Here is a 15,359-nt window from a genome sequence, read left to right on the forward strand (position 1 = left end):
ATTTTCCCTACACAAAAATCTCAGAATTGCGGAATCAAATGACGTCTTCATGGCTGAAAAGTCATCACTTATGGCTGAACACCCAATTTAAATCTCAGTAATTTAATTTTAACTCATATTCCAATAAATAGTTATTTTTAGAAAAAGGTTCAAATCCCATAAAACTGGCTGATAAATTCTTCTAGTTGGCAGAAGTTATTAGTTTGTGGGCATAAAAACTTAATTCGACACTTCTGGTCCTCTCTTTTCCTGTTCCGGATGCATCGAAAATGGCGAAGGGAAACTCCAAAAATAGAACTCACTTCGATTTCTCTGCGATGCTTGAACCGATTTTCACAAATCTTGATTTGAACTAAACTCATATTAATATCTGTAAAGCTATTGTGAAATTTCATCCGGATCCGACAGCCGGTTTACGCAGTTACAGGGCGATGAGTGTCAAAGCTTTCAAATCGCCATATAGAATGACAATATGTACAACACCGGTACGTGGAGGTACGGTGGAAGAAGAAAACACAAAACGAACGACGCGTGCTTGGCTCTATTTCGTACACGCTATGAAGAAATCGAAACGGTTACGGATGTCTGCTACTAGTGTGTGATATTGGTAAAAGACGGTGCTGCGGTTGATAAAAATTTTAGCTATTTTATGATAAGTGCGACCGAAAGAATAAAAGAATGTAAAGCCGAGGTAAAATAAATGATATGAAAAAAAAATAAAAGAATGTCAATGAATTGAAGTTTTTTTTTTTAAATATGCAATTTACACAGCCGGTAGTGGCAGTAATACCGTGACGGTGGAGTAGCGATGTCTATAGCAATAATAATAATAATAATAACCCTACTACACGTTTTATGCTGCTGATTCATGCTGTTTAACTTGACTTACGTATACAGAAGTAACAGAAACGCAAGCCGGCTTTGCTTGCTAGATTTCGTTTAAATGGTTCGATCGAAATAGAGCATGAGATAGTTAGTCCAGGTTTAACTAGGTTCCAATTTATAGGTCATATTTGTTGATGGCAAACGACCCGACTTCGGCTATCCCGGTCAACTGAATCAGGTTACGGAAGAACTGAAAATGGTGATTAAAACTGTAAAAAGGATCTCACTCACTTTCCTTCAAGATTCCCAAATCGATTTTCACAAACTTATAGGTTCAAAGGAAAAGTCTTACAGTTTCATATGGAATTCCTTAATTTGTTGTGGATAATACTTCCGGTTCCGGAACTACAGGGTAAACAGGATTTGTAGATTTTGTTAGATTAGGTGGATTAAAAAAGGTATATAAAATAAACTAATCTACAACAAAATAATCAATAAAGAAATTTTGTTTTATTTTTTGTATTTGTATACTTGAGTGACAGTGACAAATTCATGGAACAAGTCAAAGCCATAGTAACGTGGATCATAACAGCCATGAAACCTAAAAAGCGTAAGAAGCATAGTTTGTTCGACTTACTGAGAGTTTCCAAACAAGTTCTCAGTAACGAATCGTTGATTTGATCAAGTACCTATTTATGGTCGTTCACCGGAATGGAAATTATTGATAGCTACTTTTCTTATTTTTATCCCTTCATAGGCTAAAGACTGTCCCAGAAAGTATGGACGCAACCAAAAACCGCTGCCATTTCGCAATGGTTCAGAATCTGTCAATTTTTATGGCTGCGTCCTGTTGTTTACACTCTTCTCTAACCACTTGTGCAGTTGTTTATTCGTTTTCATTAGTTTGTTTCGAAATGCGTAGACTTTCAGCAGAACAACGTCGAAAAATTGTGTACAAACGGTGCACACAACGCGGACTGTAGTGGAGTAAGTGAAAAAGCCGTGCGAAATGCAATCAAGAAGATCGGTGAGGATAACACCTTTGAGGATAAACCGAAAACGGGTCGAAAAAAGGGCCTGCTAACCCTCAGTTGGATAAACGTATACTGAAGGCGTTCGAGCAAAAGAGGTTTCAGTTCGGGATGTGGCCAAAAAAGTGGGCAGAAATAACCAAAATGTAGACCGAAACAAGAAGCATCGATCAGGCTGAGGGTTCGAAAGCTGCAAAATACGATTCTTGCTGGAAATTTGAACTGCATAATCATGGACGACGAAACCTACGCGAAACTCGATTACAAATCCTTGCCGGGACCACAATATTATACGGTGCGAGAGGGGCAAGTGTTAAACCAGTCCGAGACATCGATTGAAGTCGAAAAATTTGGTAAGAAAGCTATAGTCTGGCAAGCAATTTGTAGCTGCGGTAAGATTTCGAAACCCTTCATCACCACTACTTCAATGATCAGCGAAATATACATCAAGGAATGTTTACAAAAACGACTTCTACCCATGATTCGAAGCCACAAGGATCCTGTTGTCTTCTGGCTAGATCTTGCTTCTTGCCACTACTCGAAATCAACGGTAGAATGGTATACTACCAAAAATGTCATTTTCGTCCCAAAAGACATGAATCCACCAAATTGCCCACAACTTCGACCAATTGAGGAATTTTGGGCATTAACGAAGGCAGCGAAATCCATACTTTCTGGGACAGTTTTACTCTAGCCGAGAAAGGCTCTACACTTTCCGTACCGAACGAACTAGAATATGATGCCCAAATAAACACTATTAACGAAGGAGGAAACCCTCCAGTATGTAACCCACTGAATTCATTCTGAACGCAATGGACGCCGGAAACCACGTAGAAACTCTACCGTACTGACACACCATTACTACTATAAAAAATCTAAAAATATGCCATGGAACACACCCTTCTGGGATGGCTTGGATCATACTAAACAAAATCGTGTACAAGTAGTTTGCTTCCAAAACATAAATTCTGAACCAATCAATGTAACAACTGACATACCTCAGGGCACTCACCTTGGGCCATTCATTTTGCGTATAAACGACATTTTCTTCATACTCAAAAATCTAAAAGTGCTTATATATGCGGACGACTAGAAACTCTTCATGGAAATAAAAAAATTCAACGGCGCTGTAATATTCCAGAACGAAATCAATCTATTCCACATTTGGTGCTGCAAAAGTCTACTTCAACTCAATGTAAAAAACCCTTCTTAATCCACCTTGTGGTGTGTTAATGCCTTTCTCTTTCTTCCAAGCAGTCTCATAATAACATTTTTCATCCGTTTATTAAACAATTTGTGACACTAATTTAGGCTCATTTTTAACACCAATTGATTCAGATTGAATCGAGTAGTTCACAAAAGCATTCTTCAGTGTTTATATCACATAGTAGGCATCATTTTTCCAACCAAGCGCTTGACATTTGCGTTGCCTATTTGTAATTTTCAAGACCCATATACTATAAAATTGCTAAATAGTACATCTGTCAGATCCATTTTGGAATATTGCAGCCTAGTATGGAGTCCATATAATATTATTCACAAAGAACGCATAGAATCGATCCTAAAACAACTTCTTTTATATGCGTTTCGTAAATTAAACTGGACAGCATTTCCTCTACCATCATATGAAGCACGCTGCATGCTCATCAATATAGAAACACTTAAAGAACGCCGTTACTATGTAATTCTTTATTGTATCAGCGACGTTATCTCTCAACGCATTCAATCAGCTCTGTTATTATCCCATTAAAATTTGTATATACCTAGCCGTCAATTACAAATTATTTTTTGAAAGACATACAAGAACAAATTATGCCAAATATAATCCGGTCAATTGAATAAAAATGTAGTCTACATTCGCTTGACGAAAAAAATAAATAAATCATTGCACAGTGGGGAAAAATGGACCAAAAACGCGACGATTTTTTTGGAGGCATGATACAGCTGACCACAAAGCACTTTTTTGGTGTAAAATGGTCAGCAAAATCGATTCCATGTGTTTAGAAGGACCGCACGAAACGCTATCATGTTCATTTTACCCCAAGTTCCCTTTTATACTGCATTGTATTCAAGCTTAACTATATAACATGAAACCGAAGAACTTGTAGAAGAGCGAATAGAGTGTTTCCGATGTAAAAAAGTCTAACAAATCGATTGCATCTAGTTTTATTGGCAGCAGAAAACTCGTTGCACCGTTTTACCCCATTTCTTTTCTAGTTATATTATTCAGTTGAAATATGATCTACAATACAAAAGAAGATCCAATACGATCTATCAATATTGGTTCATATTACGTGCAAAACATCTGTGATCCAATTAAACACAATGGGAACGACAGTACTAGCCTGTTTAACCCGTTTTACCCCAATTCATATCAAAAGTCGTATTTCTGGTTAAACTTTCTCTCGCATACCGAAAGCAGGCTGATTGCGGTTGATGAAAATCGATTGATATTACGAAGAAAGGCCTGAAAATAGGATTACAAATGAATTCAATGACCGCACGAATCTTATTATACCGTTTCATTTATTTATTTATTTATTTATTTATTTATTTATATATTTATTTATTTATTTATTTATTTATTTATTTATTTATTTATTTATTTATTTATTTATTTATTTATTTATTTATTTATTTATTTATTTATTTATTTATTTATTTATTTATTGTTAAATTTATTTATCTGACAATAAAATGGTCTTAATGAATATGTTTAGTCAAGTCATAAAATTGTAGATCGCTGTACTTTCTGCGGGAATTTGTGTGATGGTTCATCAAATTCAAAAAGGTGTTCAACGGCGCCAAATGTCCTCAAGCATGATGTTATCGGTTCGTAATACCCGAACGTCGTTCGATGAAATCTCGGCTGAAATAAACCGGTAGAGCGCAGTGATCGTTGTGAAAAATCGACAACGACCGATCAGTCGACAGCGATCGTGGTATGGTGGAAGATCAAGCGGGTTCTGCCAGGGAAGGTTTCTTAGAGCAAGACGAACAAATCGTTTCTGAACGCGCTCAATCCGTAAGTTCCATGTAAGTTGATAAGGACTCCAAATTACGCTAGCATTTTCCAGTATTGGACGTACCAAAGAGCAATATAACGCCTTCAAACAATACGGATCTTTGAAGTCCCGCCCGATCTTTGCAATAAAACCTAGTTGCCGTGTCGCTTTTGAAATTATGGATGAGCGATGCAGATTGAAGGTAAGTTTGGCATCTAACAAAACACCAAGGTCATTAACATGGTCAACTCTCTGGAGCGTTTGTCCATTAATTGCATAGTCGAATCGAATTGGGTTCAGTATTCGGTGAAACGTTATGACCTGGCATTTTGAAATGCTGACAATCAACCAGTTTCTACGACACCAGGCGACAAATGTATCTAGAAGTTTTTGAAGCCGGATGCAGTCGTCAATAGAGCGAACTTCAAGATATAATTTCAAATCATAGGCATATACTATTCTGCAGCCAACTCAGAGCACCGAAACAGCATCGTTGAAAAAAAAAAGTGGACCCATATTGCTGCCTTGAGGAACTCCTGATAAATTTGAGAACGAAGATGATAAAGCTTGCGTCATTTAGAATTAGAACAAACTTTTGCTCATATTGTGGCGCTCCTGGTGGACGGATTTGGAAGCTCTTGGCGCCCACGTGTCGGGAATTTTTTCAGCTTCACGTATGATTTTTGACATTCCGAAAATCGACTGTACTTTGTAAACAATCAACATGGAAGCCGAAAGAAGGAAAAAAAATTGTGCACAGTTATTTGGAAAATCCATTGTGGTCTGCATCTAGGCTAGCTAAACAGCTGAAATTGCCCAGAAATACCGTATGGCGCGTTATCAAACGGTATAAGAAAACATTGACGACGATTCGGAAGCCTCAAGCCGATCGTCGGAGTCGAACTGACGCACAGTGGTTCGAATCAATAAAAACGTGGACATAAATCAGTAGCTGCCAAACCGTTCTTTTAATGCATATAGTTGCTTTGAAGAAATTATTTACAAATATATACCGCGTAATTTGATTCTATCCCCAATTGTTCATGGCCTACTTTGACAAAAAATATAACCATAACTTTTTTTTCAAAAGAGATAAAAATTTTTTTCTTCTGCAAAGTTTTAGAACTATTGAAAATTATATACTTTGTCAAATATACCAAAAGTCTAGGTCGCACCGCTTCGGATATACAAAGCGTTTTTATGGCAACCCCTTTAAAATCAGTTTTTTATTCATAACTTGTTTCGAGTTATTTTTTTATGCATACTTTGTTTGGAATAATTGAAGAAAATTAAAAATCCCATATTTTTGTTTAAGGTAGTGCATATGTTTGCTGTTTCCTGGCAAAGTTATACAACATTTTAACTTTAAACCTTACACCGAAGCGAAATATGCAGCTGATTTTTACAAAATTTATAGGACTTTTCCTATAAATTTTGTAAAAATCAGCTGCATATTTCGCTTCGGTGTATGTCCAAAAATATAAAAAAAAAATCTAAGTGGAACTCGATGGAACTTTTTTTTAGGCCTTTTCAAAGTTTGTTTTAGATATTGAATTATGACAAGGGGCGTTATATTGAAGGGCGTCACGCGTCTGCTATTTCTGTAACTCACTTTTGCAGTGAGCGTCGCCCGATCAACATCTCGTCTTAAAAATTGTGTTGCTTCGCGATAACAGAAATTTATTTACACGTTTAAACATGGAATCTCTTCGTAAAGGTTTGTACTTTAACAATACTTTATCATATTTTGTCTAGAAAACATTTTTCCATTTTTTAAATATGTGTTGAAGTTTTGATAATTTTTCGGATTTTCAATCATTAAAACTAAATTTGAAAAGACCTAAAATTGCATCTAGTTCCACTTAGATTTATTCTAATATTGTCAATTGTCAAAAAGTAACAAAATAAATATCGCAACAATTTGCTTAAGTTGCGTGTGCAAGCATGAACTTGTTTATGCGTGTTGACGCGCGTCCAGACTGGTAGTCGGAAATAGGATAGAAATATCTTTTATATATTTGCATACGTGCATAGCATGTATAGTAATAATCCATGGGGTATTTCACACAAAGCCTTTTTTCAACAGCCTGTAAAATATAACAAAGATACAAAAAATCGTCCAAGGCATGAATGTACGGATTTTTCTTAGGTTTCAAATAAGCGATTCCATAAAACAACCTTTATAGTTTATTGAATGAAAAATGTTAAAAATTAATAAACAAATAAAATAATCCAAACTTGGGCCTAATTTCTTTTGTTTTTGTTGAAAAAAGATACCTTAGGGGCTTAACTCAATCTTGGCAAAGTTTCAGAGTGAGCAAATTTTTTTCGGAGCTGTGAATTTTTCAATCACGATCCGCACGCGCGGAATGAATGTAAAAAACCTGTTTTAATCCACCTAGTGGTGTAATGATGCCTTTCTCATGTATATAATATTGTGGCATTCTATTCAGAATTTCTCATACAGAATAGAACAGTGCTTTGATTGAGTAAGTCATCCTTAAGAAAACGAAATGGGTTCACTATTATATGCACCTCCGGCACTGGAACCCGAGAACCGGTATAATCAAAGTCGGTTCGTACGGCCACCAACTAAAATGACGTACAAACTCTTCTAGTACGCACTCTAGATTACGATTTAAATGTTTGTTGCATCCGAAAATATTTTAGGTGACGGTGTACAATATTGAACACAGTTTACCCTATAATTAGGGAACCGAAAGTCGGATCCGGATGAAATTCAGGAATTCCATATGGGACCACGAGACCTTTCATTTGAATCTAAGTTTGTGGAAATCGGTCAAACCATCGCTGAGAAAAGTGAGTGAGATCCATTTTGGTATATATGACCACTATTTCCGGTACTTCCGGAACCGGATACCGGGAGCCAGGATAGCCGGAATCGGTTTGTTTAGTTGCCTACTGATAATACCTATCGATTTGTGTAGTTTTGAGGCCAGTTTTGAAATTTTTTTACGTTTTTTGTTTCGCCGGTTTAAGTGACGGTGTACAATATGTAACACACTTTACCCTATAACTCCGGAACCGGAAGTCGGATCCGAATGAAACTCAGGAATTCCGTATGGGACCACGAGACCTTTCATTTGAATCTTAGTTTGTCAAAATCGGTTCAGCCATCTCCGAGAAAACCTAGTGAGATTATTTGACACATACACACACACACACACATACATACACACACACACACACACACACACACACACACACACACACACACACACACACACACACACACACACACACACACACACACACACACACACACACACACACACACACACACACACACACACACACACACACACACACACACACACACACACACACACACACACACACACACACACACACAGACATTGCTCAGCTCGATGAACTGAGTCGAATGGTATATGACACTTGGCCCTCCGGGCCAATTTTCACTAGTCGGTTTTTCAAGTGATTGCATAACCTTTCTATTTGAGAAAGGCAAAAGGTAAAATTATGCATAAATTTTCCAGAAAAGAATAAACTTATGCATTAGCTTCTACAAAATTATGAAATTTTATATTTTCTACAATTATTCCAAACGAAGTATGCATAAAAAAATAACTCGAAACAAGTTATGACTAAAAAACTAGTTTTAAGGGGGTTGCCATAATTCAATAATTAAAACTAACTTTGAAAAGACCTAAAAAAAAGTTCCACCGAGTTCCACTTAGATTTTTTTTAAGATATTGGGCACATCTTTTTCTACAAATTTTGTAAAAATCAGCTGCATAAAGCTGCATATTTCGCTTCGGTGCAAGGTTTTATCCTAGGTACAAAAAAGGTAAAATATTGCATAACTTTGCCAGGAAAGAACAAACCTATGCACTACCTTCAACAAAAATATGCGATTTTATAAATTCTACAATTATTCCAAACAAAGTATGCTTAACAAAATAACTCGAAACAATTTATGAATAAAAAACTGATTATAAGGGGGTTGCCATAAAAACGCTTTGTATATCTGAAACGGTGCGACCTAGACTTTTGGTATATTTGACAAAGTAAATTATTTTTAATAGTTCTAAAACTTTGTAGAAGAAAAAGAAATTCTATCTCTTCAGAAAAAAAAGTTATGGTTGCATTTTTTGTCAAAGTAGGCCATGAACAATTAATGATAGGATCAAAATACGCGGTATATATTTGTAAATAATTTCTTCAAAGCAACTATATGCATTAAAAGAACGGTTTGGCAGCTACTGATTTATGTCCACGTTTTTATTGATTCGAACCACTGTGTGACGACCGGAAATTGCGTGGTAAGATTTTGAAGACGATTAAGCGGAATCCTAATCTGTCGGACCGTGATTTGGCCAGAAAATTCGGTGCTGCCCATAGTACCGTGAGGAGAACTCGACTCCGGGAAGGAATCAAGTCGTATCGAGCTAGCAAACAGCCAAATCGGACCATGAAACAAAATAGTGTGGTCAAAATTCGTGCTCGGAAACTATATGACCAGGTGCTGACCAAGTTCGACGGGTGTCTTCTGATGGACGATGAAACCTGTTATGTCAAGGCTGACTTCGGTCAAATCCCAGGTGAAAAATTTTACTTGGCAACGGCTCGGGGGGATGTTCCAGCCAAATTTAAATTTGTTTTTGCCGACAAATTTGCAAGAAAATTTATGATTTGGCCGGGCATTTGCAGCTGCGGCAAAAAAACGAAAGTTTTCGTTACAAATAAGACAATGACATCGGAACTATACCAAAAAGAGTGTCTCCAAAAACGAATTTTGCCGTTCATTCGATCCCACGACCATCCTGTAATGTTTTGGCCAGATTTGGCAAGCTGTCATTACAGCAAAGCCGTTTAAGAATGGTATGCAGAGAAAGTGGTCCAGTTTGTTCCGAAAAACCTTAACCCACTCAACTGCCCCTAGTTCCGCCCTATTGAGAAATACTGGGCAATCATGAAGAGGAGACTCAAGGCAAAGGGAAAGGTTGTCAAAGACATCAATCAGATGACGACCTGGTGGAATAAGATAGCTAAAACGATGGACGAAGAAGGTGTGCGCCGCCTACTGAGCCGTGTTACAGGAAAAATTCGAGAATTCCTTCAAAACCGTGACGAATAATTTTATCCGTATTTTTTTCTTAAAAGTATGAAGAAAACGCTATATTTGTATAAAAAAAGATCTTGAATACAATAATAAATAACTGAAATACAGGCAATTTTCTTTGTTCCAATTCTATTTGAAGCAAGCTTTAGACAAGAGCCGAGCTTAATTCGCAGGACTCTACCACATAAGTAAGAGCGTAGCCAGTCAGTAAACTTTTGTGTGGCGTCCAGCCGCAACATCTTGCACAAGAGTATTCGGTGGTCAATTCGGTCGAAAGCTGCTTTCAGATCAGTGTATACTGCATCAATTTGTACTTTATTCTCCAAACTCGAAAAACAACTGGAAGTGAAATCTAAGAGATTCGTGCTGACTGAACGACCTGGCATAAATCCATTTTTAGTACGAAAAATTACATCATTACATTTTACCCCAACTCTCGTAACTTTTTGGCATCGCTGACGATATTGATATTGTGACACGTAACCTTGAGAAGATGATGGAAACCTACATCGGACTGAAAACTGAAGCTAGGCGTATCGGACTGGCCATAAATGCGTCGAAATCAAAATACATGAGAGGAAGAGGCTCTAGAGAAGAAACACTACGCCACCCACCACGAATATTGATAGACGGTGACGATATCGAGGTGGTTGACGAGTTCGTGTATTTGGGCTCACTGGTGACCGCCGATAATGACACCAGCAGAGAAATTCATAGACGTATTTTGGCAGGGAATCGTGCGTACTTTGGACTCAGATAAACTCTTCGATCGAGAAAAGTATGCCACCGCACGAAATTGACCATCTACAAAACGCTCATTAGACCGGTTGTTCTCTATGACCACGATACCTGGACTATGTTGGCAGAGGACCAACGCGCCCTCAGTGTTTTCGAAAGAAAGGTAATGAGGACCATCTATGGCGGAGTGCAGATGGAAGACGGAACGTGGAGACGGCGTATGAATCACGAATTGCAACAGCTGCTAGGAGAACCACCCATCGTACGGACAGCTAAAATCGGACGTCCACGATGGGCTGGGCATGTCATAAGGATGTCGGACGACAGCCCAGTGAAAATAGTTCTTGAATCTAATCCGACTGGTACAAGAAGAAAAGGAGCGCAGCGAGCAAGGTGGATCGATCAAGTGGAGGGTGATCTCAGAAGCATCCGTGCCTTGAGTGGCTGGCGACGAGCAGCCATGGACCGAGTTATGTGGAGACGTATGCTTGATACAGCAAAGGACATCCCAGGCCTGTAACTGTTAGGTAAGGTAAGTAAACTAATCAGCGCTTGCAAATACTAACCCGCTTGCACTTGTCGATCACTAATTAGATCTACATGCCGATTCTAACCCCGTTGTTCGCTCACGTTTACTTTCCACCCTCTCCACCTACTATCATCATCCATTTATCTATCCATTTTTCTCTTCTCTCTCTGGCCGTTTAAGCAAGAACACTATTGCTGCTCTGTAGTGCTTGGTGTCATCAACTAGATATAGGTTTATAGGTTTAGTTTTAATTATTAGTTTTTATTGTTAGTGTTAAGCCTTATTGTATCTGTTGGATCATTGTAATCTGTTGATACGAAACATGAGGAGGTTTTATGCCTGCTGGAGAGAGAGAGAGAGATTGCCAAATTTCATCTCCATCGGGCTTTTCCCTGCTCCCAAAAATAAACAAAAATAAACAAAATGGCGGCCAGATAAAAGCAATGGTAAATGATAATTGGCGTTCGAAACGCCATGGATGTGTTACAAAGCTCGATATTTGGTCCTACACCTAACAAAGGAAAATAACTCGTTTCGACGCAGTATCATCTGCAATTCACTGTAAGAACGCAAAATAAAATTAATGGAAATTGGAAATGAATAGTTTATAATAATGATTGGCGTAAAAGATCAAGGAAACTCATCAAAAACGTTATGCTTTCTGGATGGTGGGATTAGATGAAATCCATACTCTCTCGATCTGGCACCATCAGATTACTATTTGCTTAGGTCATAACAAAATTCTTTAACTTCGATTCCGGTTTTGGCTAAAAGAAAAAAAAAGACTTTTATGAGCATGGAATTTTTAAATAACCAGCAATATTGAAAAAGGTAGTGGAACAAAATGGTCAATACGTAACATTCGAAAAAGAGATATGTTCACAAGATTAGATTTTTTTTCCGCTTCAAATTGGTTAGTTGTGTTCAATACAATGATTTTTCGCAACTTCGACCAGTCCAATTTCTCATTTTAACGTCTCGTGAAACGTGATTTTTTTCAGTCCTCTAACTTCATGGTAATTTTATTTGTGCCACCGGTCAATTTGCTGAATTTTGCCGCTGGCTTATTTAAAAACAAAACAAAAAACGTACGACACACTCACATTCTGCAGCTGACATCTAAATTGAAACAAGTTTTTCGTTCATTTATTTGCATAACACTCCAACCGACTCTGTATTGAATTTATGCGGCCTGTCCTCGGTGCCGAACGGAGTGCCAAACAGAGCAGCATTTCTGGTGCGGCCGATGATGGAGCAAATAGCATTTTTCCGGACTGTTGTTGTGCAGCCACGGATCGCAATTAAATGGGTCCCAGCGAATGATGTTGCTTGCTATAAACCACCGTGACATATGTCCTTTGCACTTGGCACCCAATTTTATTCTCGATTTCGCGAGGTGAAATATCTTGTAGGACATATTTTATGGACCCACGTTTTCCGGAGTCTTCTGCGGAAGGCAGTTGCACTGGCAGTTGGCCTCCCGTAACTTCATCGTCATCGTCGTCGTCGTCGTCGTCGTCGTCGTCGTCGTAGTCGTCGTGGCAAGGTCCAAGTCTCCAACCACGTCAGTCCATGAAACGAAATGATAATTAGGACTACGGTTGGAGCGAAATTTACGATGTCGTATAAATGATAATGATGACGCGGATTGTGAACAAAACAAGACGATTTATTGTTGAGGTAATTCCACCGTGCCAAGAAGCTTCAAATCACTACCCAGTGCTCGACTGACTGTGGGCCAACCGGAATTTATGGTTTCGGCGGAGTATGCTTTTGACCCGATTCTCGTGCCGTGGACTCAGCTGGCAACATTTACAACTTACTTGTTCGACCTTCCAGTTTGCTTTGAGTACTTCAATCAGCTTTTTGGCACCGGATTTTCCGAGTGGCGTCCCGTTCAGGTGCAAAATCTTCAATGGTCGATGGAATCCAATCAACTGTACCACCTAAACCACGGAAAGATAATTAAACTCAAGAATCAGCATCAAATCACCAATTGGTTTGCACTTACCCGGTATGCTCCTTGCTGACCTAATTCACAACCGGTGACGTTTAACTCCCGCACATGGGCGGTATTTTTTATGGCACCGCCCAACATTAAAATACCGACTTCTCCTATCGGATTCTGGGATAAGTCGAGCGTTTCTAAAACACCTTTGTAAATGTTGATCCCGTAGCTGAAATCTTCCAGCTCCTTATCATTGATGAAATTTCCCGAAAGATTAATCGCTTTGACGGTTTCGGGACACCGACTGATATACTTTCCCAGCCAGATTCCGACATCCTCGCCCAAGTAGCAATAAGACAGCTCCAGTGATTCCAGTTTTACTTGTGCTAGTTGCCCAAGTAGTATTTTCAGCTTTTCGGCACACAGCCTACTGCGTGCTATTTTGAAATATTTCAATAGCTGCATCTTCGGAAGTGCTTTCGAGAGATTTTCTATATCTTCCAATGAACACTGAAAAAACCGACGCTCGTAACCTTTTGAAATGCCTTCTAATCCAAAAACCAAACTCAACGATGTCAGGTTAACCAAATGCTTCAGCACCTCCAGGGAACCATGGCTACACAGCTCGGGAGGTACATTGTAAACTTTGTATTCTTCATACCCTTCTGCCGGTTCTATTTTCTCCATGGGAATAAGCTGAGAAATCACCAGATTACTGACGAAAGGAGCTGCTTTGATGATTACATCTTCCAGACATCCTTCAAACCAATATTCCGGGTTTTCACGTTCAATTACTTCCGCTAACTTCAGTTCTATCCCGAGTGATTTCCAGCAAACAACGGGCAGTCGTTCAAGTTTTAAAAAATCGACTAACCGCTTAGTTTTTGCCTTCACAACTCGTTTCCAGAATGTTTCGTTCTAAACAAAAAAAAACCGGTTAAGCGTCTGACATTAGCTATTCCCCGCCGGGCAGCATCAGCCTACCTCCAGCTCTACGACGTCCAGAATCGGCAACTCCACGTCCAACAGAAACCCAAAATGGCGTATTTGGTCGCACCGGAGACCACTCGGCATGGGTCCGGATTTGTAGGCCGCAGCTAAACTTTCCACCGCCAGTGTGCTCAAATGCTCCGGAAAGAATGTCCTCGAACCTTCGTCATCGCCGAATGCAAGTGCCTCCGCGTAGATGACTCTGCCGGCTTCGGACGCCAACCGACGGGTTACATCCGACACTCGGTAGGTCTTCCAAGAGTTGAGCAGCTCCCGTTCGGCCGTAAATCTCAAATGGCAAATTTCCTCGAGCAAATCAACTTGGGACATTTTTTTTTGCCCCGCAAACTGTTGACAAAGTTGTCGTCCAACTGCCACACCATAAATTAATTCCAGCTCACGACGTCAACGGCGATGGCGACAGCGACGGCCTGCTTTGCCTGTCTTGATCCGGTCCGGCAACATCTTAACGGTTTTATCGCCAACTGGACTCAATGTTTTCTTCTTTTTTTGCTGTTGTTGTTTCTTCGTAGAACGCCAGGCGGCAGGACCCGGACTATTCCTAGATTTCCTTCCCCCAGCCCCCCTCCTGGTAGAATGAGTGCGTGGGCGTGGGAGTTAATTTTAAAACATATTTTATGGCGGCTATAAAAGAAAAGTTTTCCATGTCATAAAAGCCGGGAGCCGATTACTGACTGCCAAGAGGGTAGAATTTTTTAATTAATTTTGCATTTCTTATACTTCTGACGGGGTCCCGCCCCCGGTTATTTCATTTTGTGCTGACTGGTGTTTCTGGGTTTCGTATTTCATTTTTGATGGCCGCACAATGCGATAAGAAAGTATCGATTGTCCGTTTCTTTGTTTGCTGGCAGCTTTCGTTGTTTTTTTCGGCTTCGGCTAAGGAATAGTTTCTGAACTTTAAAATAATCACACTTATCAGCTCTTCAAAAGGATTTTAGTGAAGAAATTTGTTTTCTTTTAACCAACAAAAAACATCCAAAGTGCACTCCAATGCAATGTAACAATTAAATTGATCCAGTTATAGTCTACGAAAAGATCGTTGAGCTTACTCTGCATGTCAGAGCGCCGCACAGTGGTTCGTGCCAATACAAACGTGGACATAAATCAGTACCTGCCAAACCGTTCTTTTAATGCATATAGTTGCTTTTAAGAAATTATTTACAAATCT

The 15,359-nt window shown here is 39.1% G+C and overlaps 1 protein-coding gene across 1 annotated transcript; it reads right to left on the reverse strand.

Moving 5' to 3' along the window:
• Positions 1–12,904: 12,904 nt before the first annotated feature.
• LOC131438051 (uncharacterized) lies at positions 12,905–14,582 on the reverse strand. Its single transcript, XM_058607831.1, has 3 exons — positions 14,165–14,582; positions 13,244–14,098; positions 12,905–13,178 (listed from the first exon to the last, which is right to left on the reverse strand). The coding sequence occupies exons 1-3, from the start codon at positions 14,498–14,500 to the stop codon at positions 12,945–12,947; spliced, it is 1,425 nt and encodes a 474-aa protein (XP_058463814.1). The 5' UTR covers positions 14,501–14,582; the 3' UTR covers positions 12,905–12,944.
• Positions 14,583–15,359: the final 777 nt, after the last annotated feature.

The sequence above is a fragment of the Malaya genurostris genome, chromosome 3 (assembly GCF_030247185.1).
Source record: "Malaya genurostris strain Urasoe2022 chromosome 3, Malgen_1.1, whole genome shotgun sequence".
NCBI lineage: Eukaryota > Metazoa > Arthropoda > Insecta > Diptera > Culicidae > Malaya > Malaya genurostris.